The 23,667-nt window shown below is 44.2% G+C and overlaps 1 protein-coding gene across 5 annotated transcripts in view; it reads left to right on the forward strand.

The window, feature by feature from the left end:
• Nucleotides 1-23,667, forward strand: part of ARB2A (ARB2 cotranscriptional regulator A) — a 273,602-nt gene that overhangs the window by 139,860 nt on the left and 110,075 nt on the right. For 4 of the 5 annotated variants that reach the window (XM_082497496.1, XM_082497498.1, XM_082497500.1 and 1 more), the window contains one exon: nucleotides 16,073-16,192. The exons of the other annotated variant lie outside the window; for it this stretch is intronic. In XM_082497496.1, coding sequence (XP_082353622.1) covers nucleotides 16,073-16,192 — 120 coding nt within the window. The remainder of the gene's footprint in view (nucleotides 1-16,072; nucleotides 16,193-23,667) is intronic. 5 annotated transcript variants of the gene reach the window in all.

Consider the following 23,667-nt stretch of genomic DNA (forward strand, 5'->3'; position numbering starts at 1 on the left):
CCTTAGAGCAGCACAGCAGTAGGAGTTTTTTTCACAGATGTTCTCCAGATGTTACTGGCATACCCATTTTTGAATAATGGGAAGGATACAAGTACCGACCGTGTCCTTCCTACTCCCTCTCCTTTGTTATTTCTTTGGCAAAAAAGGGTTTTGTCTACATTGTTAATTTGAGTCCACAAACTTTCATTTTAAACTACAAAGCAGTTCTGGAGTTTGGGGAAGAGAAAAAATACTCCGTGACATTCAAATTGATTATTTGCCAAGTGTGCCTTTAGAAGAGGATAGACATGGCAGAATTAAAAAGGCTGCAACTTTATTAAAGCATTAGTGAACAGCAGTTTAATTAAGCGTGTGCGCAACCACTTCTTAGGTTTTGTCTACCCTGTTAATTTCAAAGTGAGACCTGAATGTATATCTCAGCTGCAGCCCAGTGCGTTAACTGCAGGTTGACTTCAAGCCCTTGAACAGACCCCCAATTTCTCTTCATCTCTTAAACCTGTGCCCGTGTTCGTTAATGGTTATGAATCATTTAAGATACTCCTGTCCAGTTTTCTGTGAATGCTGTTCATTGGAAGAAGTCTGCTTGTGCAGACACCTGTGTTGCCACCTCCAAAACTTGGAGGAGAGGCAGTTTTGGGTATTCTGGCGTTGTGCTGGGATATCGGGCAGAGTGAATGTGATCGCAGTTTGGGGGATTTCCAGGACATCTGGTACCTGGCAACTATCAGTTCTTACTGCTCATTGTCAGCTTGATTACTAAACAACATTTAAGATTTAAAATATGTTAGTATAGAAACATTTGCACTAACAGAGCTAAACTACAAAAATAGCAAAATACGGTAGACGTGGATTGTTAAGCAGCATTCAACTGTTGTTAGCCATAAGAGCTGTCGGAGCCCTTCCAAAGTCTCCGTTAGCTTGAAGGTCTGTTTAGTCAGCTCCTACAGGGCACCCAGGACCAGAGGCAACTTACCCAGACCGTTCTTGGGCTTACAGCTTTTTTTACTGCCACCATTAAGGACAGATCCTGAAGTTGCCCAGGGCTGTTCTTCTGCACAATCTCTTTCTTCTGCAGTGCAGGATGGAGCCGCTCCTGCCTCTCTTTTCCTCTTGAGCCGCACTTCTTTCCCTGTCACCAAGCACCGGGACATTTTGTGGCAATACGAGGATGTGGTTGTACGCCAGGTGCCCACCCAGCCGCTCCATCACTCCTCTCCTCAACTGGACAAAGGAGAGGAGATATGACAGAAGACTCATGGGTCGAGATAAGGACAGGGACATCACCCAGCAGTTACCATCATGGGCAAAACAGACTTGACTTGGGGAAATTAATTTAATTCATTGCCAGCTGACAAGGGAGCACCATAATGAGAAATAAGAACAATCTCAAAACCTCTTCCCCTCTCCCCTCCCTTCTTCTTGGGCTCAAGTTTGCTCTCAGTTTCTCCACCTCTTCCCCCTGAGTGGCGAAGGGGGTTGGGAAATGGGGATTGTGGTCAGTTCATCACACGTTGTCTTTGCTGCTCCTTCCTCCTCCATGGGTGCAGGTGGACACCTGCTCCACCTCACAGAAGAAAGGCCTGAGTTATTAAGCAGGAGGAGGTGCTCAGTGAATAATACCTCTCTCTTTTCCTGATAAATTTTATTGGCTTTGCACCATCGTTGATGAGCAAACAGGATTTGTTTTCAGAGAGGGTCTGGTAATGGGATGGCATGGCAAAGCCCAGCAAAGAGCTGAAATGGGATTTGGCATTTATCAAATAAATAGAGGGGGCTTTTGTTAGGATTGTTGTCTGTTTTCATCCTGACGTAATGTTCTATAGCGAACTCGTACAAACTTTGATGGGAGATGTCGGAGGACTAATCTGTAAGACGGGTAATATGCATGCATCGTGATACAGAGAAGTTTAACAAAAGGAACTTAAAGAGTAGAGTTATTTTTAATTAAAGCACAATACGATCCAAGCTTCCAAAACTAAGTAACGGTTTGAATGGGTGCAGGTTGCAGATGCTGAATCCGCTTAATCCTTGTTTTAAAACATGTCAAACAAATGGTGTTGGTTAATAAAGGATTAAAATGGCATCAAGGACCATTTATAACAGTAACAAAAGCTACATCCATGTGGGGTTTCGAGGGTTTATTTTTCTTACCCCACCCACCAGCATAGACATCATGGGTTACATATTCTATAGAAGATATGTAGTATTCTCCAGCTCTTCGGTTATCTCTGGAATTTCTGTTCCGTTATTGTTATAGAGTCTATGATCTCAATAAGATCCCCAATGTTTGGCCTGTGCCGCCTGAGTTAGAAGATTGCTCCCAATTTTCCAGTTAGGTCAACCAAAAAAATTAAGATATGATAGAAGGTCAGTGGAAGAAATTCATATCAAAACAACTGCTCACCATGTCATTATGACAACCTGCTGTAACAAATGTGCTTCTGTTTTAACTTATGACAATTAATTGCTAAAAGTAATTTAATCTGACAGTGGCAAGATGTTGAAAGACTCGTGAAGATGTCATAAAAGCGACCTTTCTGCCCATGTGCAACCAAAAGCCATTTTTAACAAGGAGCCTCAAAAACAGTACAACTTCTTTTGTACTTTGTTAATTAGTTATTGATTTGAAACAATGCTCTGCCAAATATTGTCAGATTAGCTAGACGCCAGCAAGGTCACGGTGTGACAGTCTAGTCCTGATAATCTTATGGTATATAAGAATTCTTTTTTCTCTGAACCTTTTGTTCTGATATCCTGAGAATTACATTTCCTGGCTTTAGCATTTGTGCTAATTTAAAATACAGCCAAGCTGTCTGTTACGGAGTTGGGTGTTTTGAGTTGTTAAAAAATGACACTGCGTTAGAGGAAAAATTGCTAGTGATCTAATGTCTGATGATCTGCGGCGGTGGCGGCGATGCACCGCTGCGGCAACGCCAACACCCTCACTAATGTGAGCGGAAAAGAGCCCCCTTTAATAAAATGGTCAGCGCGAGGATGTTGCAGGGTTCAAGCCAGAGGTAAAACGAGCAAGTCCTGAGGTTGTTTAGCGACTCGTCAGGATTAAAGATCCTTTCCTTGCCTACATTACTGCGAAACAAAAATAACGGAGGTGGGTCCGGACGGGAAAACTGAGAAGCAGAATTAAGGCTTGAATAGCTCAACATTCAACTTTTCACATCGTTGAGACGACAACCAAGAGAAAGCGCAAATCTGAATTTCAGATTGTGTTTGTCATCTGTTTAGATAATTGTTTTATAAGCTAATGGCAGTTACTTCAAATACAATTAATTATAATATGCTACGTATTAAGGTACTTCAGCAAATCTTTATAACCGTACATTAAATAAATAGTATATCAGCTTACTTAAAGCACTGAGCACTTTGCTGTCTTTATTAGGAGAAATCAAATAGCTTTGAGCCTGTTAAATCTTTCTTTCACTTAAATAACTGCTCTTGAGTGTATGTAATAAATAGAGACAGAGACGTCAAGAAGAAAAATACAGGGTGAAGCCGTTCTATTTAGTTTAACTCATGTAAGAGATATAAACTCTGTAACAGAGACTTTACAGCTGAGCTTTGTTCTGAAACCATAGCTGTTAATGAAAATACTAAGTTGTTGTTTTACTTAAATGTGTTGAAGTTTGTTAGATTCATTGTTTCCTGTGGTGGGGAAATCTGCATTTTTCTTGGCCAAAATGCTATTTTTCTTGCAATAGCATGGTTGAAAAAAATGTCTGTTTCTCATTACAACATATAAACAGATTGAAAGAACTGGAAAGTAAAATAGTCTTTAAGTACTTTAGGAAATAGAAAAATAACACTTGTGCTTGACTTCCATTAGGAATTTTTGAATGTTTCGGATGCATTTGTTTTAAAAGAAATTGTTTTTAGTATTTAGAAAAATGCATGTAATCATTTAAACAACTGGCCTGATCTCTCTTTGTGTCTTGCAAAGATAATTCTTTTTATAAAAGTATTGTATTCATTTTTATTTACTCGCCCCCACAATTAATCTATTAATTGCCAGAAACATGTCTGGTCGGGAGGACAGCTGTGAAGATACAACCTGATGGTTTGTTTTAGAAATGCTCTTTTGTTCCCATAATTCAGTCACACAAAAGGCCGTCTTTGGTGAAGTTCGTTACGTTAGGCAGAAATACGTTGTGGGCAGAATCTCGATCCCTGGGGTTAAGTAGTTTGGAAAGAAAGAAGTAGGAGGAGGCATAAAAAGGTGCGTGTAAAATGTGGGGGTACGTACGAGTAGTGTTGTACTGAGCACAACTGCCCCATTGTTTGGGCACTTTTACCAATTCCAGTCTCTTTGGCCAAACTGCTGTAGTTGTTATTTAAATTGGAATATCTAAATCCACCCGCAGAGGTTGGCAGATACCGTGCTTGGAGCATCGTGGCCCGGGGATTTTCGTGTGAACCGCACAGGTATTTGTCAACAGCCGCGTTACGGCTGTGAGGTGGGACTGGTCTGAGGAGTGGTTACGATGAGTTTCCCCACGCAGGATTTCCCAGCTGTTTGCCAGAAGATGCTGCTTCAAACTGGGGCTTCCTTCACCTGGAACCCTGCAAGTTGTGTGGAAAGGGGAAAAAAATATCAAAAAAGCAAAATTCCAAAAGTCTGTCAGAGGACTAAAAGGGAAATTAGTTTGTTTTTTTTTTCTAAAGTAAAACTTCCTTTGTTCATTTCCCTCCTTCCTCCTATTCTCTTCTCCTGCACCTCTTTCCTCTCGGTGAGTCAGCAATGTTCTCGTCCCCAGACTTAAAAAAGACAAATGTCATATTTCTGTTTATTTACATTCTTGTGTTAATGATAAAATAATTAGGTTAGGTGACTCCTACCGTGTCTGTCGATTTGGAAACAATCTGAACAGAAAGGATACCACCGATATCCAGGGGCAAGATCTGTTTTGAAGGCTTTTAACTGTTTTCTCTCCAGCTCAACAGGGAGCAACTGGCCACTAAAACAAAAAAAGGCCAACCATTCATTTAAAATACCAGCCCCCAAGCTTTTGCTAGGGATGATAATTAAGAGCCGCGGAGAAACTGGTTTTGTCTGAATTTTCCTTCTTTTTCGCTCTCCTTTCCCGCACTTTACCAGAAGACGGTTGGGTGGTGTTGACAGGACATGCCAGACTCCAGCAGAAGTAATAACGGGAAAATCCAGACTGGAACAACAGCCTGACAAAGTTGTCTTACCCTGGCTGACAGGCAGATACTTTTAACTGGGGAGACGATGCTATAATAACTTTTGAGACTTAATTAATTTAGCCTGAGCTCTGGGTTTTACTTTATAAACAGCAAATCCCTTCAAGTTACAAAGCGCCTTGAATTTCCTAAGGAAAGGCTGAAGACATAGAGGGAGCGTTTGAACGCAGCCTGGCAGCGGAAAGTGTTCCCCACGCAGATGGGCCGAGTCTCTGCACATGGGGTCACGGCGCGTTGAACAATGCAGATAATGTTTGCTGCGGACTTTGGTTATTTTTGCGCAGCCCTGCAGCCAAACTCAACCGCTTTTTTTTTTTTTTTTTGACTTCCAGTTCAAATGCAAATCGAAGAAATTTCACCTGTGACACGAGACTTTTACCAAACGCTGGTGTATTCTTGTAACATCGGCGAGGTCATAGAATCATAGAAGGGTTTCCAGCCCATGCTGCTGAATGGAGAGGTGGTGGGAACCCATACTCTGCTTGTATCTGCTCTAGGAAAGCTCCTCAGCCAGACACTGAGAAAGACAGAATCATAGAATCACAGAATGGTTTAGGTTGGAAGGGACCATGAAGATCACCGAGTTCCACACCCCTGCCATAGGCAGGGGACAGCTCCCCTCCAGCCCAGGTTGCTCCCAGCCCCGTCCAACCTGGCCTTGAACACCTCCAGGGATGGGGCAGCCACAGCTTCTCGGGGCACCCTGCGCCGGGGGCTCACCGCCCGCACAGGGAAACATTTCTTCCTCATATCGCATCTAAATGTCCCTTCTTCCAGTTTGAAGCTGTTCCCCCTCATCCTATCACTCCATGCCCTTGGAAAAAGTCCCTCCCCAACTCTCCTGGAGCCCCTTCAGATACTGGAAAGCTGCTCTAAGATCTCCCCGGAGCCTTCTCTTCTCCAGGGTGAACCCCCCCAACTCTCCCAGCCTGTCCTCCCAGCAGAGGGGCTCCAGCCCTCACAGCATCTCCGGGGCCTCCTCTGACCCCGCTCCAACAGGTCTGTGTCCTTCTGATGCTGGGAATCCAGGGCTGGACACAGTATTCCAGATGGGGTCTCACCAGAGCAAAGTAGAGGGGCAGAGGTCCTGCCAGGGCAGGGCTCTGAAGGCCTTCTGTGAAGACCTACATGTACAGCATTCTGTCCGTGATGCATTAATGCAGCTGCGACAACTGACACCTCTGGGAAGAGTAACTGTGGGTGCTGACGACTTCACTCCATGGTTTCACACCGTTGTTTGTCTGTTGGAATGTTATAAATGAGGGCTTGGAGGCAGGTCCCGTGGCCGAGAGAGTGCAAAGAGGGGTTTGATTTCCATGTTAGTTGAGGGCTTAGCTGGGAAAACTCTTCTCTGGCTTGGAGTTGCTTCATTTTTTCTCTTGTGCGCAGTAAAGCGGGATGTAAAGGGGAAAAGTAACTCCCTCTTGTGGCCCCGGGGGAGGTCAGGATCCGAGCTCCCTGTGTTCCCACATATATATAGCGTAGCGCTGAACTTTATTTCCTGACCACCATCACCAGGGAAAGCCCAGCGTGCGTCTGAAGTGGGGAAAGTGGGACAGGATCTGAAGTCATCTTGGATGGTAATTGCGGTGGGAGCTGGGGACAACCTGGGGGGGTGCCCCGGGGAGGAGCCAAAACACACCCCATTAAAAAAAAAAAAAAAAACAAACAAAAAAACGGTTAGGCAGCATCGGTCCTGCATTAGCTAAAACGTGTCATTTCAAACCCAATCATCTCGGCAGCCGTGCTGCAGCAGAGTGTGGGTGTCCCCACGTCCTCCCCAGCCACCCCTTCGCCCCCGTGGCCCCGACGGTGGCAGTTTAAATGTTGTCTCAGTCTGCCGAATGCCTTTTTGTTTTACATCTTTTGCGCGGCTATTAAGATATGCCAGATATCGCGCGTTGAATGTAGTACTCGTTTAGCAGATCTGTCGAGATTGCCTGCTTTCCTGATAAATAGCCAGGAGTTCTGGAGGTGGGACTACTCTCTAACTTAATATGATGTGTATTTAACTGCAATATGTAAGACTTCTGGTCTTCCTCTCTGCCATGGACTGTATACAAACAACATCTTTATTACCAGGGCTTCACGAGCAATATTGGGAATGCTTCCATCACTGGCCCACTTCACAAATAAAATAGGCGCAAGAAATTACACGGAATCACCTCGAATAGGTCTGGGAATAAGGCTGAGATCCGTAATATGAAAAATGCAACCTTAAGTCACTTTGCCATATTGCTTTCCGAAGGCGCGTGCCAAATAATAACCTTGGCTCTGCTATTTATATCTGCGGCTCCACAAATGACCAGGCTTCGCTATTGTGATACCTGTTCTCTCCTCCTGTCTCAAAAGCAGCTGCTGCCTACTGCCAGAGTATATGTCGTGCCCCCATCTCAGAAGGTGCCCTTTAAAACGATAATATAGTCATTTTATTTCCCCAATTATTCCTGCAAGATAAGTGGAAGAGGATGGCATTTTTACATCCCAAGGCACTTGGTTTAATCCCGGCTAAATTCATGAGTTAGGAAAAATACAGTGTGACTTTCTGAATGCACACAAACACAATTGCTGGTTAAAATAACATAACTCACCAGTAATGCATTTGCATTATTTTAGTGTTGAACCTTTGCAGATTCAATGCTCTGTGCTTCTGCAGAGCTACACCACAGACGTTGGTGACCATGCACCTACTCTGCCGCCCACACAGCTGATCAAATCTTGCTGGGTGGTGATGTTTTAATGTGGCAAAATATGCAAATAAAATTTGTACAGCACCCGTAGAAGAAGGGGGAAAAGAAATGTGTCCTCCATCCAACTTTCAAGGCTGAAGCATCAGCTGTCTGTGATTTTATCTCTTCTCCTCTTGTTTTCTCTCAAGTCACCTCCTTTCCACTCAACTCCTGTCATCCCCTGCTCAGTCTCCATTACCCTTTCTTCCCAGTGCTTCTATCAAGACCTGCTAAACTGAATTTCAGATGCATGTTGTCAGATTTAAGACATGTTACAAATTTGCCCCCACCATCACTTTTGCTCCTGTGTCTTTCCCCCCAGTCATGGCTGTTTTGACACTGAGATGATCTTATCATAGAATCATATAAAGCTTTAGGTTGGAAGGGACCTTGCAGACCATCGAGTTCCAACCCCCCTGCCATAGGCAGAAACACCTCCCACCAAACCAGGTTGCCCAAGGCCACGTCCAGCCTGGCCTTGAACACCTCCAGGGATGGGGCCTCAACAACCTCTCTGGGCAACCTGGGCCAGTGCCTCACCACCCTCACAGGGAAAAACTTCTTCCTAAGGTTCAATCTGAACCTGCCCTCTTCCAGTTTAAAGCCATTCCCCCTCATCCTATCGCTACATGCCCCAGTAAAAAGTCCTTCCCCAGCTCTCCTGTAGGCCCCCTTTAGGGACTGGAAGGCCACAATAAGATCTCCCCGGAGCCTTCTCTTCTCCAGGCTGAACAGCCCCAACTCTTTCAGCCTCTCCTCTTAGGAGAGGTGCTCCAGCCCTCGGATCATCCTCGTGGCTCTCCTCTGGACACGCTCCAGCAGGCCCATGTCCTTCTTGTGTTGGGGACTCCAGAGCTGGCTGCAGTACTCCAGGTGGGGTCTCACGAGAGTGGAGTAGAGGGGCAGAATCCCCTCCTTTGACCTGCTGGCCACACTTCTCATCTCCTGCAGCTGGACTGACCCCAGTGTAGAAGGCAGCTCACCACCATCCTTCCTGAAAATCCAGTTATTTAGGAGTTCTGCAAGAGCCAGCCCATCCATAGCACACAGACCGGTGCTAGCCACTTCAGTAAGTAAAGCAGAAGTACAGTTCCTGCTGCTAGATGTCCTGCTGCCTCCCGGCATCACCTCGGGCTGGAGTAGGAAACGTTTCAGAAATATCTCTGCAACATTGCTCCCAACTCTGTGATTAAAACACTAAAAAAGATTTTCAGGTAGATGAGGTGCTTCCTACTACACTGGAATTTCTCCATTAGAGGTCAAACCTTGTTAAATGGCCTGAGCTAGGCCCTTCAAAAGTCTTGTCTTCAGGTTCTCATGCTGCACAAAAATATTAATACGAGATCTTTGCTTCTGCTTTTTTTCCTGTTTTCAGTTTCTATCCTTTCCTTACTTTCCTCTTCTCTGGCAGCAGCTCTGACAGAGCTGCTCTCTTTGGGGGAAAAAAATCACATGCTGGCTGGTTTTTTGGCTTCTGTTGCAGCTTTCCTCCCTTCAAAGCCTCTTAGACCTTGTCCTGCACTGAGGCTTTGGAGCTGCTCTGGTTGTAATAAGCCATCATACAATGTCATTATCTTCCATCATAATGAAATAGTTTCTGTCTCATGTAAGGCAAATATTTGCAAAAGGAGTGAGGAGGCTGCAGCAGGTGATGAGCATTGTTTAGCACTTGTAAGGGTGCTGATGAGGGAGGAAAAAGAGAGGGCGGCTATTGGAAAAGGACCACGTCAGAGCAGGAGGGGGTGCAGTAGAAGGGGCAAAAGAGACATGGTACCACCTTTTTTTATTTTAATTTGAGGGTTGTGAAAGGACGGAAAATGTATAAGGAGAAGTGAAGTGTAAATGGAGGTCTGGAGAAGAAGGGAGTGCAGTGGTGGGAGGAGGTGAGGAGGACACCAGAGCTGCAAGGGACAAGACGGGGTATTCCCAGCAGTGACAAACACTGAGTGTCCATCTCTGGGTTGTTGGGTTCTTCAAAGGTCTGAAGAGTTGTTTTTACCTCTGCTGGTATTAAAGCATGTGGCGGAGTTCCCCCGGGTTTATTTGGTACTTAATTATGTCAGAGCTTCACAAATGCTGCCCATGGCAGTAGCGAGGATTAAAGTCTTCCCCATTCGTTTGTCTCCAACATTCACCGCCCATGCATTCTGCTGTCTACGTACACGTACATACATACATAAACTTGATGTTGAAAGTCTTGCGCTCTAGTCAAAGAACGTTTCCAGTGAAATGCATTTAATTTTTACTGGGTGCATTACTGAAGAGTACTGCGAAACGTGGGTCAGGTGGTGGTAATCAGGAATTATATAGCAGCAGGGAACAAACTGCGCCCCTCCACTCTTTATCTCAGACCTCCAAACATAGGATTTTCTCTTCAAAGAGCAAGTTTTTTGTACAGAAACTATGTGTTTTATTGTATGGAATATACCAGTGTTTGCCAGTTGCCACTGAAAATGCTGTTCCAGTCTGGGTTGTTTTAGTGACAAACTGCTACTCTTCTAAGTTGTGTTTTTATATTGTTATATTCATGTTATATATTATTTTTAATTTAATGATTTTTTGGAGGAGTTGGGGGAAAGAGTTTGCCTGCCCCGAGGCTCACTGAGGCAATGGGACGAGCTGTACACAACCGCAAAGGTTCTGCTGGTGGGGAGGGACCTGACATCTCCAGGGAGGGTGGGAGACAGGAGACCTGAGCCCTCTCCGTCTCTCTGCCTCCCCGACAGCGTGTGGTTCTGTTCTCCCGTATTTAACACATGTACCATACTTGTTTACAGTAGCTCGGCGAGCTAGAAGGAGAAGTTGTTTTGCTGTGATAAGCGGTAATTATAGAAACCACCTTCAACTAAATTGTTGAAAAGCTATTTGGTTGTATGGCATATTTCCATATTTGTATGCATTTCACTTTTCACTTGTCGCAAAAAAAAAAAAAAAAAAAAAAAGTGACTCCAACTCCTTGATTTAAAAAAACAACAAAGTAAAAGAAGAGAGCTGTCACCACAGCTTAAAACTAATTTGATTTTCTTGATATGATTTTTTTGAGTTTTGATGAATTAGAAGTTTAAGGTGGGATCTGAGCTGCTTTGCCACAGTAAAGTCTGTAGTAGTTCAGTGCCTCCGGGTCTTGCCCCATCTGTAACTTTCCAGCAACAGGTTACTTTAAAAAAACAAACAAACAAAAAAAAAACTCACTAAACCAAAAAAAAAAGTAAAATTTGGCATTGAAACAGGAAATATGTGAACCTGTCACAGTAAGCAGTCTCAAAGGGCAAGCTGCTTTGCAGGAGCTAATTAACCTTAGGAAATAATTACACAAATATGCAAATGTTGTTTAGATAATTCCATGTGTTATCAACTCAGGTAGTCCATCATAACTGCAGACCTTGCAATGTCTAGGTGTTAGAATCTGGCATAGTTGATAAGGCTTCGGTTGCTGCATCACTTCAGCTTGGTATTTAACAATTAATGACTGTGGTATTACATGAGTAAATTCAACCTGTTTTTTGAATGCGACAGAACGTAACACCGTATTCACCGTGTGCACACTGCTTATCGGTCTATTCCTAATGGCTCCAGCCGTTAAAATGTTATATACCTTTCAACTCTTAGTGATGGCGATATTGGGAAAAATGACAGAGCAAAATCTGGTCGCTTCCTCCACTTTTCTGCGCAGTGAATGGCCTGAGAATTTACCTACAATCGTTTCGGGTTTTCAAGCACTTAAAAACTGTTACAGAGAGAATGTTATATCTTCAAGCCGGTTTTCTCAAAGCTTTTGTTTCTCTTTTCGAAACGAGATGAGGAGCAGTGTTTTATACAAGTCTGTTTGCTAGCATCGCATCAACCCCAAAATGACAAAGTCATGGGCTGACCATTCTTGGTCTGATCCCCCCAAAACCGAGCCCAGTTGGTCCCAGGATGCCCGGAACATCCCTAACCCCCTCCAGGACCTGAGCCGAGGACCAGTGGATCGGGGACCGGCATCCTCCTCCCTACCGCAAGCTGCTGCTTCAAGCAGCTGCAGGAGAGGTTCTGGCCCTGGGATATTAAATGGCTTCAGATATATGAGAAACATGAATTTATTAATCATTGTAATATTATTTTCATAGACTGCGCTATTAAACTATTTGATTAAGCTTGATATTAAAATGAAAAGCTCTGTATTAACCATTTATGATCAGGGTTTGAGCAATTATTATTTTGGTTTAAAAGGCGAGACTTTTTTTTACATAGTTTAGCGACAGTGTTTAAAAAATATCAAAAAAAAAAAAAGAAAAAAGTCTTTTACCACTGGAAGGAGGAATCTGTTCTTAGACCAGTCTGTGTGGATACTCATCTCTTCCACGTGAAATCAAGTTTCATTCTATTTGCAAACGCGTGGTGATCCTTTCTCATTCAAAGGCGTTTCTCTGTGTGGCGAGAGCATCTTTTTGATTAGCCCGATGCACCTTTTGCTAACCAAATCAGAAGCTAATATCTGGCTACTTATATTCTGTATTACTTTTATGGATGCGCCTTTTGTAGCAGGTTGCAGAAAGGTGCGCCTCCTCTAAGCGCGCAGGGAACGGAATAAATGTAACATCGGCAATCTAAAATTCCTCAGCAGTACTTTTCTGAAACTATTTTAACCGCCTTTATGTCCGAGGCAATATTCGGTGGGATTTGCTGCGTGCGAGTGTGAGAGGTGTGCGGTATCTGATCGTCTCCGTAGCTTCGGTCGTCACTGATGGCAAATGAGGTATATTCACTCTGTTTTCACTGGCGAAAAGAACTGAAATAAGCAGTTATAAGGGAAAAGACACGGACGTCTTTTCATTTATTAGTGAGTTAAAGGGTAAATCTGACTTGAGGGTATTCCATGACAGCTGGAGGCGGGTACGGTTTCGCGCGATGGGGGTGAAGGTTGTACCGCCTGTGCCTGGAGCCCCCCGCTGCCTTCCCCACTGCGACACGGCGGAGCCGGCGTCGGGAGGGACAGTGGCCGGTTTTGGGTCACTTTGCGTTGGTTAAGCATCACACAGAGCCTTTCCACATAACATGGTTCTCAAAACTCCGTTTTTGGTTTTGGTTTTCTTTTACTTCTGTTGCGGGGAAGGAGGAGATTTTCAGAGGAACGAAGACCCACGTGGAGCTATGACTTCCCCACCTCCGAAAAACCAGCCTGCTGATTTAGACGTCGGATTACCGGTTACCGACGGCCAGCTTCCAGCAGCTGGAAATTTAAGTTCGGCTTTTCCCAGCACCTTGCCATCTCCGTCTGTTTCACAAATGAGCGTGCATTCAGCCTCAGCTGCCCTCAGAGGCACAGAGCGCGATTTCTCCGTTCCTTTCCGTACAGTCGGGTGGATAATTAAGTACAGCATGGCCAAGAGGGGCCCCCCCGACTTTACCAAATAATTTAACAAGGTGGTATATCAGCGCATGGTATTTTGCAGCAACAAAAAGCAACAGCTGCCTGAAACTGTCGCCTTTCACACCGAAACCGCGGTATCCAGCCTCATAATTTGACCCAGAGGAGGTTAATCCCCGTGTCCTCGCGGACCCGGTGCAATCCCAAATCCTAAGGATGCCGGCCGTATCCCGCCGTCGGCGCTGCCCGCTGCTGCAGACAGATGTTGCTGGTACGGGCACGGCGCCGGTTTGTTCCCCGTCTGAGTTGTTTGAAACAGGGGGTTGTTACTGGGGGGGTGGGGGTGGGCACGGAAATAAGCAGATGCACTGAAGAAAGCTTTTCCTCTAAACACACACGACTCCTCCGAACTCCTCCTGGCGCGTATGTGCGTTTCTTCCCTTGTTCAGGGTTTCGCGGAGTTTGTACAGCAGCGCGGTTCGTCCTGACGGTTTATGGGTGGGTTTTTTTTCACCAGTGACAAAGGAAACCGTAGTTACAGTCTATACCTAACTCGTTCTGGCTCGTTTCTGTTTGCTTTCGCAAAATCCTATCGAGTCTTTAGGTAGTTAGTTAACTTAGTTAATGATTTGGTTTACTAGACCGCTGGTTATGCTTTAATTGGTGGAAGGTTTTTCAGGCTGAGTTACTGAATCCTTCGGAAGCTTCTTGCTGCTGTCTCAGTCTTGGGGAAACCCTAAAATCGTGTGCTTTTCCCCGCAGCGCATATAATAATAAAAGCAAAACACCTGAAAATGCAATGTGAACCAGAAACAAGCCCTTATTTTTGCCAGAATGTTAAAACAGGGTTATGTACCTGTACAAAAATTGCCGTTAAGAGAATTAATGGTAACATTGCTATTTAAAAACAACGATATTATCTACTGCATATTTAACCAAAATAAATCTTTTTTATTTAAAATAAAATAGTCACTTAAAAACTATTTGCAGTGTTTTAATGTGCCTTTTCCATACGTGTCATAAGCAGAGTACATCACTTTTCCATAGGAAACTCCAGCTCAAGCTGTCCTTCAGCTATATCTTAATAACTGGTCTGTCAATCATATTTTCTTTATGAAATTTCTTTTGGCAAACTTCCCTCTTTCCTCACAGAGGGAGGAGTCTCTACCTCCTTTACCTATGTCTACAATCAAATTTCAAAACAAGGTTGAAAGAAAATAAGCCCTTTCTCACACCGAGGTGGTTTACAATAGTTGATACATAATTAGTTGAAACCATGTTCTGTCATAGTCAATCAAGAGCAGAATCTGGCCAGGATGAAGAAGAATACTTTCAGTGCTTTTTGGAAAATTTGATAAATATGTTTTAATCGCTGCTACCTTAGAGAAAAAAATTTTAAAAGCACATAATTGTTTTAAAAGCTTTGGGTCCAGATCCATAAAGATTTGTAGCCATCTCACTCCTATTTAGGAAACGGGGGATGGGAATAGACGTAAAAGCTTAAATCCACCACGTTATTTAGTTGTCTGTCTTCCTGTTGATTTTAGACACTCGTAAGAGCTTAAATTCCCAAAACTGAGTTTCAGAATGGGACTGAGACCTAAACCACTTCAGCGTTCTTGGTAAAGTTGCAGTAATTCACACTATGTAATTAGCGCCTTCTGATTGCCGGTGGCTTTTTTACCTTATTTTCCCCAAGGAACTGGGGCTTTTGTGGTCCGCGTCTGGGTCACCTGGGGGGATGAGGTTGTCGGTGGAGCACAGCAAAGGGGAAAGGGTGCAAATTTTAGGAAGTGAGGTGACCTTGACTGATGGCCTCTTTGCAGCACAAGAGGAAAGCGCCCGCGGTGTTGCACGAGAGGTGTGACATCCTGGTGGGGCAGGCGACCCCGCAGAGCATCTCACTGGTGTCACCTCAGACGGGGCAGATTTGTAGTTACGACGTGGACAACCTGAGGAATAAGCAAAATACAGAAGGGCGGGTAAGGGGGTGGGTGCGGGGCTTTACGAGAGCCTCTAAGGTGGAGGTGGGAGTGCACATCCAGATGTTTGAGGAGAGCGCACTAAAATCAGTGTAAATCACTCCTGTGGCTCTGACGGTGACTGGCATCCTCAAATTCATCTTCAGTCCTAAGAAGGAGCACCCCCTCCCCACCCGAGACCCCAAAGCGACGGCTGATGCGTAAGCAGTCAGGAGGTGTTTCATCTGCCCTGTGAGGCTCATAGTCCACCCTTGCAAAAAGCGGCATTTAAAAGAGTAGTTGCAAATACCATAATTTTAATCTTTGGCAGACTTCCGTTGGCCCGTAATATGAAAAAAAATTGTAAGGACGGAAATTATATTCATATTGTTCCGTCTTGTTTTTATTTGTTTTATCAGACTAAGGCTTAACTACTTTAAACAAACCATCAGTGAACAAACATTTGACAAAGAGTTGTCAAAAGAATGAAAATCAGAGCAGTGGCTCATAATTTCTTTGAATGCCTCCGTTTAGCTGAATTGCCATCATCGTATTTAGACAAAATTTTGCAGATGCATAATTTTTGTTGTATTTATTAAAATAAGCCACAATAAAGCAACAGTTTTACTGCCTTTAAATTGCAATCTTAAATTTCTTTTATTTAGACAAATGAATCCGTTCTTTTTTTGACACTAGAGTATATTCATTTGAGGTTTGTTTTAACAAAACATCTTAACATATAGGAACGCATTGCTTTTAGACAGAATTGCCAGTTTTTAAAAGGTAATTGTCGCAAACGCAATTTCTTTCTGCAGGATAATGGATCTCCTGAAGAACATGCAATTTATGTTTGGGACCATTTTATTTCCCAGTCAGCTGCAGAGAACGTGTTCTTTGTTGCTCACAGCTATGGTGGACTTGCCTTTGTAGAGCTGGTAAGTGTGATTTTCCGTTGCCTTCTTTCCTGAATTCTTTCACAGATTTTCTAAATTCTTTGAGATCACCTTCTTGCGAGCAGCTGTTTAGGAACAACTCCGAACCAATGGTCAGACGGGAGGTGAAGACTGAGAACCTGGAGGAACGGTTTTAAAGCAAAGTCACATTAACAGATACACCTCCTCGTATATAGATACGGAGCTGAACATGAGGGGAAGTTCGGCGGTTTTACCCAATTTTGCAGTTTTTCCACAAAGGTTTGCAGAAGTCACTGGGAAGGCTTTTTTTTTCAGCCGTTGTGGTTAAATCCTGCAGTGATGCGAGGTGGAGAGGACTCTGCTCTGTGTAAAGCTGCCCTACCCCCGATGCGGGGACTGCTGAACATGCAGTTTCTCAGTCTTTCACCCCTTTCGATAAAGGCAAATTTTTTGACCCCACGTGGTATTCGAAGTTGCCTGTTGAACTTGCATACCGTTCATTGAGCGTAGCCATAGTCTCCTCGCTTCACCGTGGCGTGCTGGTGTAATCAGGATGTGTTTTATTGAAGAAATTTAAAAAAAAAAAAATAAAGTCCTGTTTATTGTGAAAACATAAATTGCAGAACATATCGCGGTTGGTTTTATAGACGCAGGGCTCAGCAGACGTACAGGTACATCTTTGGTCTGTAACACGTTAGTTTAGTCTAACTGAAAGTCAGTAAAAGTGGTTCCTGCCTGAATGTGAGATGAATGCCTTAGTTAGGAAAAAGCCCGCATGAGTGTTTCGGTTTTAACCTTGTGCTGCTCTAAGTAGCGAGAAGAATCCAGAGCAGGGCCACTTGTAGTACTTTAAGAACATAAGATACTTGTTAACCCTTTTCATTTGTAGAAATTAAGGCCATTTTTTATTTTCCCTGTGCCTCCAGAAGAGCATTTTTAAAATAGGTACGATATGTACAGATTTGAGGCTGGAGAACAGTTCAGCTGGTAATTTTCCACAAGTATTTTATTACCAAGTCAATAAACAGCCTCAAAACTAAACTTTTTGAGGGGCCAAATTAGTGAAGATTGGTAACTTCGGGCAAGAAACGTGTTGCGTTGCGTGTGCCTGTTGCTCCTCGGATGCGGTGGAGGGTGGGTGGGGAGCATCTCTTCTGTCTTGGCTTTCCCGAGCTGTGATTTTCAGCTGCCCCATCTTTCAGCCCAGCTTATTCTGACGCGCCTCCCCTGCGCGAAGTGAAGCGTGGGCAGAATTTCTGTGGCTTTTGTAAAGCCACCTTGTTTGGGTGGCCGGACGCCTACGGATCCGTAACACTTGGCACAGGGCGGGAATAAAAACCGCCTGGAGACCTTTCTCAGCGTTTCCTAAACAAAGTTGGAAGGAGGCTTGGAGAGTTTTTCCGTCACGTTTCAGCCAATGGCTGGGGGTGGCATGGGTAACAGATGACCAACGTGTCATTCCCATTTTGCCAGTTTCTCTTGTCACACTGGTGGATATTTCTTCACTTTTGTTCTACTTTAATATGAAGCACACAGATGTTTCAGAACAAGACTTGACTTCTGACCTCGGGGCTTCCAGGGTCAGGGTGCTCAGGGCCTGTGAAATTATCACAAGCTGAGCTAAAGTTTTTATCCATCGCAGGAAGCAACCAGTAAGTAAGAAGTTAAAAAGGAGCTTTGTCAGAGAGACAAGATGGTCTCAGTGAGGGTCAGCTTCTGTAGTCTGCTGTCTCTGCAGGAGATGCATGCCTGAGAGGAAGAATATAATATATAACCATTGGCACATCACATATCTGTCATGCAAAACTAGGCCTGAGAAGTATATTTAACGTAGCCCGATTGTTTTTTAAAGAAATCAAAGGATATTAACACCTGGTTTTGGTTGGTTGAGGTGGTTTGGTAGCTGAGCTGCAGTGAAAGCAGTTTAATTAAATAATGCGCACACTGGAGATGATATCATTGAAATAAACCCTGAACTATTTTTTCACATTATTAATTTGTAAGATTTTATTTTGTTGTGATCGCCTTTCTCTTCAACTTTATATCCATATGGCACTTAGTAATTGCAGAGAGCTCAAAAAAAAAAAAAAAGAAAAAAAAACAGAAATGGAGCAGCTGATGGGCAATTACTGTCTTATGACAAATACATATTCGATCACTTCACTTTCTTTGCTGTGGGGGAGATGGTGAGGGCGATAGAGCAGCTGCACCATATAGCAACCGTACCACCTCTACGCTTGCTATGCAAGAATTTTGGGTCAACTGATTCAGAAAATTGGAGGTTACAGTCGTTATGGAGACCTGTTGCACAGCTGCTCTGTCGGCATCCGTGCCTCTTGCAGGAGTGAAGCATATGGCTTTAATTCGGGGGGAAGGTTTCTGCCTGCGCCCTCTGCGTTTTATTGTGCCTGCAGGGAAAAAGAAAGAAAGCAACCAAAAAAAAAAAAAAGAAAAAAGTCCAAAAACATGGGCGTTTTCCACGAGTATCTTTTAAATGCGCTTTGCGAGGGTCTGTCCCGACCGCTTGCAGCCGTCTCCATCACCGAGGTCTCCATCGCTTCGGCGCGGCGCGGGGCTCTCGGCGGGAGCCTGGCGCTCTCGCCCTCCGCAGGCAAAACCGACGAAACCTGATGTTGAGCACAGACTCGTCCGTGGTCGTTCGTGCTCCCGGAGGGGTGCAGGGATGTGTCCAGCCTTGGTCCGGTGCAGGACGGGTGCAGGCGCCCCGTGGTTTGCAGCCGCTAAAGGAGCCGGCACGGAAGCGGCAGGTTTGCCCGGTCCAGCGCTGGGATGTGGTGTGCGCTTTGGTGGGAAATTCGAAAAGTGAAAAGAGGGCAAACACGACCACCTCATGTGGAATCGGGGCTAAAAAGTAGGAGCGTTTTTGTTTAAAAACCCTTGGTGGCCAAGCCTGGTCTTTGTTGCAAATTTCGTCTCACCGTAAAAATCAGGCTGTGGCTTGGAATTCCTTCCTTAAACAAACCGGTAAAACCTGGCTGCAATTTTCAGCCGCGTGCCATGGCATCTAACATTTTTATTGGTCTTTGCGGCTTTTTTTAATCTACATTTTTGCATGCCTGCGATGGCAAGATGTGAAGAAAAACGGGGTGAGTCTGTAATACGGTGCTCGAATGCACAGAAAGTGTTACCCAGTTACTGCAACGTTGGCACACGGTTTCTGTACCTTGCTGGGTCATAGATTACGAGGGGAATAATTGGAAGTGATTGAACGTGTGTGGGAAGTAAAGTCCCACCAATAAATGTAATTAGTTGTATTGTTTATAGCTTGAATTACAAATGCTAATCATAAACCATATGCTAAAATGTATCCTAATATTTAGTAATTAAAACTTTGTGTAATTGTGGTTTGAAATTAAATGTGCGTCTAATAATATCTACACGTAAATTACTTTTTGAACACACAGCACTAAAAATAGTTGTTGGGTCACTGTGTTCCACTAATTACTGATTTTGAAAAACTGGAGCCATGATTCATGAACACATCTCAGCTCCTTACTTCTACACAGTGTAGTCGGGGATTTATTTTCAGAAGCAGCTTCTTGTAGTTGACGGTAAATTGTGGAACTTTCCCAACTCCTCGCTTATAATAATTTTATGAAATTTAACAGAAAGTGAGAATTTCAAGTTGATGGAGTCAATTTTATATTTAGTTTACAGAAAATAAGTTTCTGGTACAACGCCTCCTTTGAGTTTTTTCTGCCAAATTTTGTGGGTTTACAATTATTTTGCTTTAAAAAGAATGTTTTCCCTTGTCATTGCCTGCATGAAAGGCCCGCGCAGGAGGAAAGACGCGTTGTGCCCCCGTGCCTACCTGCGCGCCGTGGCCATCCCCTGCAGGGCTAATTACGGCGTCAGGGCCCGGCTGCACGTAGAGGGGACAGAAGGGGTGGTCCTGGGATGCACGGTGACATGTCAAACCCGCCGTGTCCATCATTGTGAAAACCACATGGCAACTACTCATTTCGGAATCACGAGAAGAATTGTTAAATCTAAGCTTTCAAAATTGTCAGTTAGGTATTCAGTATCCTGAGATTTTTTTAAAAAAAAAGATTTTGTTGAAGATTTCTTCTGTTTGCCTCCTGTATTCCTGAGACCTTAGGCTTTGCGTTTTCTAAGGTTTGCCTCAGCACCTTACGAACCAGAACTGTTGCTTTTTTGTTTTAATTTTACTTAAATAGCATCTTTAAGAAAAAAAAAAAAAAAAACACCAAATATCATGGGAGTCGTGACAAAATTGTGAGAATCAGTAGTGGTATCTCCAGCTTACGGCATTCATACTGCTGTAAAAATACAAAGCACACGGGGGAATGTAATATAATTAAATTAGGAGAAGGAAAGTAGGTTCATTGTCTTTGCACAGATGAAAAACTATTCATTATGGTCTTTGTTGGTGATAACGTTGGATGTATATATTGACAATTTGCACAAAGGTGTGGATAAAAGTGTGTGTGTGTATTTTTAGGCAGCTTTGTTAAAACGAGATCCCTTAAAACACACTGTTCAAATCCCTGTATCCACTGTAGCATCCTAATTCTGTCAAAATCAGCCAATTTTGCCCATTTGAAATAATTTTAGGTCCATCATTTTGAGCCACGCTCTGCAATACGCTGCCACTTCATTTTGTTGCGTTGTGCCGAGTACGGGAGGACCTGACCCTGGCTAGAGCTGATAGGTGCCATAATAATAACGATGATAAACGGACACCTGCCGAGCTACCTGGGGGTCTCCGGGGCTGCATCGGTATTCTGGCACAGAAAAAATGCAATTTAAGAGCCTTAATGACTGGGCTGTGAACCTGTCATTAGCTTTTCATTGATTTAATTTCCTGAAATTTCAGACTGAATGGTTTGTTATATTTGGATTTTTATTTATATGTACTTATATAAACACATCTTATCTACTGATTTTTTTATGTTTAGTTTGGCTCAAGAATTGATGAGCATAGAGCGGGTACTGTGCCTATGCAACTCTTAATTCCCCTGGCTGACGTATTAAATCGAAATACACCTACTGATGGGTGGCAGAAATAACACAAGATCTGTGGTGGTTGTAGGAAGCGCGGGAGAGAGCTGGGAGTAGACAGCTGAGAAGCAAAACACCTCGGTGACCAAGATCCTTATTGCCAACAGAGCAGAATATCGCTGTGCTTCGAGGCCTTGTGAGCATTAAACTGGAAAAAAGGAAAAAAAAAAAAAGAGGGCATTCTTTAAATGTTGAGTGTCAGTTGGGAGAGCAGTATGGGATTCTGTCTTGGGTTATATGTCCAGTCTTAGAACAAATCATCTCGCCCAACTCTACCTGTTCGAGGTCTCACCTTTTTCTGTGCTGTACATTCACATTAGCACCAATTTGGGTCAGGTCTGGCTTCGGTAGGGACACTCAGAAAAATAAGTCTAAAAGTAAAAACGGGATCTTAGTTCCAACTGGTTATTTATCGTGGCTGTACTTTGTTGTGCTTCTTGGGAAAATGCTCGTTCATCTGAAAAAGGTCAAACGAGAAACGAGGGTGGACAAGAGGAGCTAATGGAGAAACAGCAGTGGGTCGTGTAAAAAGGATTGGACAGGACTGGGGTCAATCGCCTTGGGGCGAATTTCTTTTAGCGTTTCTGCTGCTGACATGGGCACACAAAGCAAGTATGCGCTAATGAAATCGGCTTCTGGCATGAAGTGGTGAAGTCACCGCTGGTATTCAGAAGTAGAATTCCTGCAGTAATAGAAATTAAAGGAATTAATATAATTAAGGACTTAAAGGAAAGAATACAAACTTCAGGACACTTAAACATTGACTGGTGAGTCATCTGCGTTTGTGCATGAGGAGTGATCTCATCCACAGGAACAGCAGGGATGGAGAAGCCTTTGGACGTGCAGCCCCATCGCTGATGGCTGTAAGTGACTGATCTGATAACGCGACAAAAGAGCCAAACGCGATCCTGCGATTCGTTCGCTCCTTCTGTCCCAGGAAGGGGAAATATTAATGCTGGCCAGCGTGCTGGTGAGATTAATCTGAGATAATTTGAGACACTCGGGAAGATTAACTCAGTCCGGAAGAGATACGTGGAAGAGGTGTCGGTACGCTCAGGGCGATGGAGAGCCTGTGTTACTAGGAACGAAGAAGGATACGCGGACGTGCCATGCTGTGGTGCCACATGGAGATGTCCTACCTCCCATGAGCGCCAGAATCGATATAACCGCAGAAACGGTACACACACCCTCCAGGCTTATCAATCTTAATAAGAGCTGTGTAATCTGCTAATGCTCTCGCATTAACTTTGGTAGCGACTGAAGAAAAGGGAGGGAGGTTTGGCGTCTATTCCCTATTTGCTGCAGAAGCAGAGTTTAAGAAGCATGGCTTGTTCAGCCTGGCCAAGGGAAGCTTAGAGGGATTGGTGGCACTCTGCAAATACATCGGGAGAGCAAACAGCGGGGAGGGAGAGCCGTGTAAGCCAAAGAACAATGTTGGCACGGGAACAAATGGATTAAAATTGGTCATGAATAAATTTAGGGCGGAATTAGGTTTCTCACCGTTGGACGAGGAAGGCCGGTTCGGGAACAGGAGGACGAGGGCAAAGCTGCTACCCAGCGTGACCCACGCATGGCAAGAGCTACATGAGTGGTTGGCTGGGGCCACCAGTCCTTGGTGCGACCCAGGAGTCCCCGTTCCCGTGAAAGCCAGCCTGTGCAGGTGCGTCTTGTCAGCCGTGAACAATTGGACCCGGTTTGGATTAATTTTTGTTGGAATTGGCACCTCCCTTGACTCCGGGCTCACTCTGTGGCTTGAGCGCTGGAAGCACTGAGTTTGAACCAAAACCAGGTCAAACATGGGTGTCTGCAAACAACTTTTTCCCCTCCCTTGCTTGTTTTTGGAAGTGGTGGGCCTATTTTTGCCAATGCTTTCTGAAAGGCAGAAGCTTCGGCTTGCGGTGGGAAGCCACAGGGATCGCAGATCCCGCGGTGAGGGGTTGCGGCAGTAGGGAAATTAAATGATGGGTTGAGCAAAAAATACTAAAGTTTCTTAATAAGTGTCACCACCTGCTGTACTGGGCGCACCTTCTTGATGATGTTTGGCTTTTACCGATACGTACGTACAAAAAGTGTGCGTGCGTCTGTGTATATACACACATATATACACATATATATTTATATGCATATAATGCCCATTTTAACACAGAGCAGATAAACACTCTGGGCTGCTCTCAACCTATGTAAATAAGCTGACAAGCGTACACTGGCATCATTATTTCACTTGCTACCATTTGTTGTTATTCTCCATTTGCATCGCGGTGGCAGTCACACAGCAGTGCCGTGTCCTGAAGCGCGCGCAGTCTGGGAGGATCGTCTAACGGGAAGAGACAGAGGAATGATGAACGATTACCAGGCAGTCCAGAGCACCGCAGCCGTGTGTCCTTTTTCATTTTTTGGTGTTTTAGTTTAAGTGCCGCCTAGGCATCCCCTTCCTCGGTTCGTGCCCAGCCCTC

The sequence above is a fragment of the Vanellus vanellus genome (genome assembly GCF_965231255.1).
Source record: "Vanellus vanellus genome assembly, chromosome: Z".
Classification (NCBI taxonomy): domain Eukaryota; kingdom Metazoa; phylum Chordata; class Aves; order Charadriiformes; family Charadriidae; genus Vanellus; species Vanellus vanellus.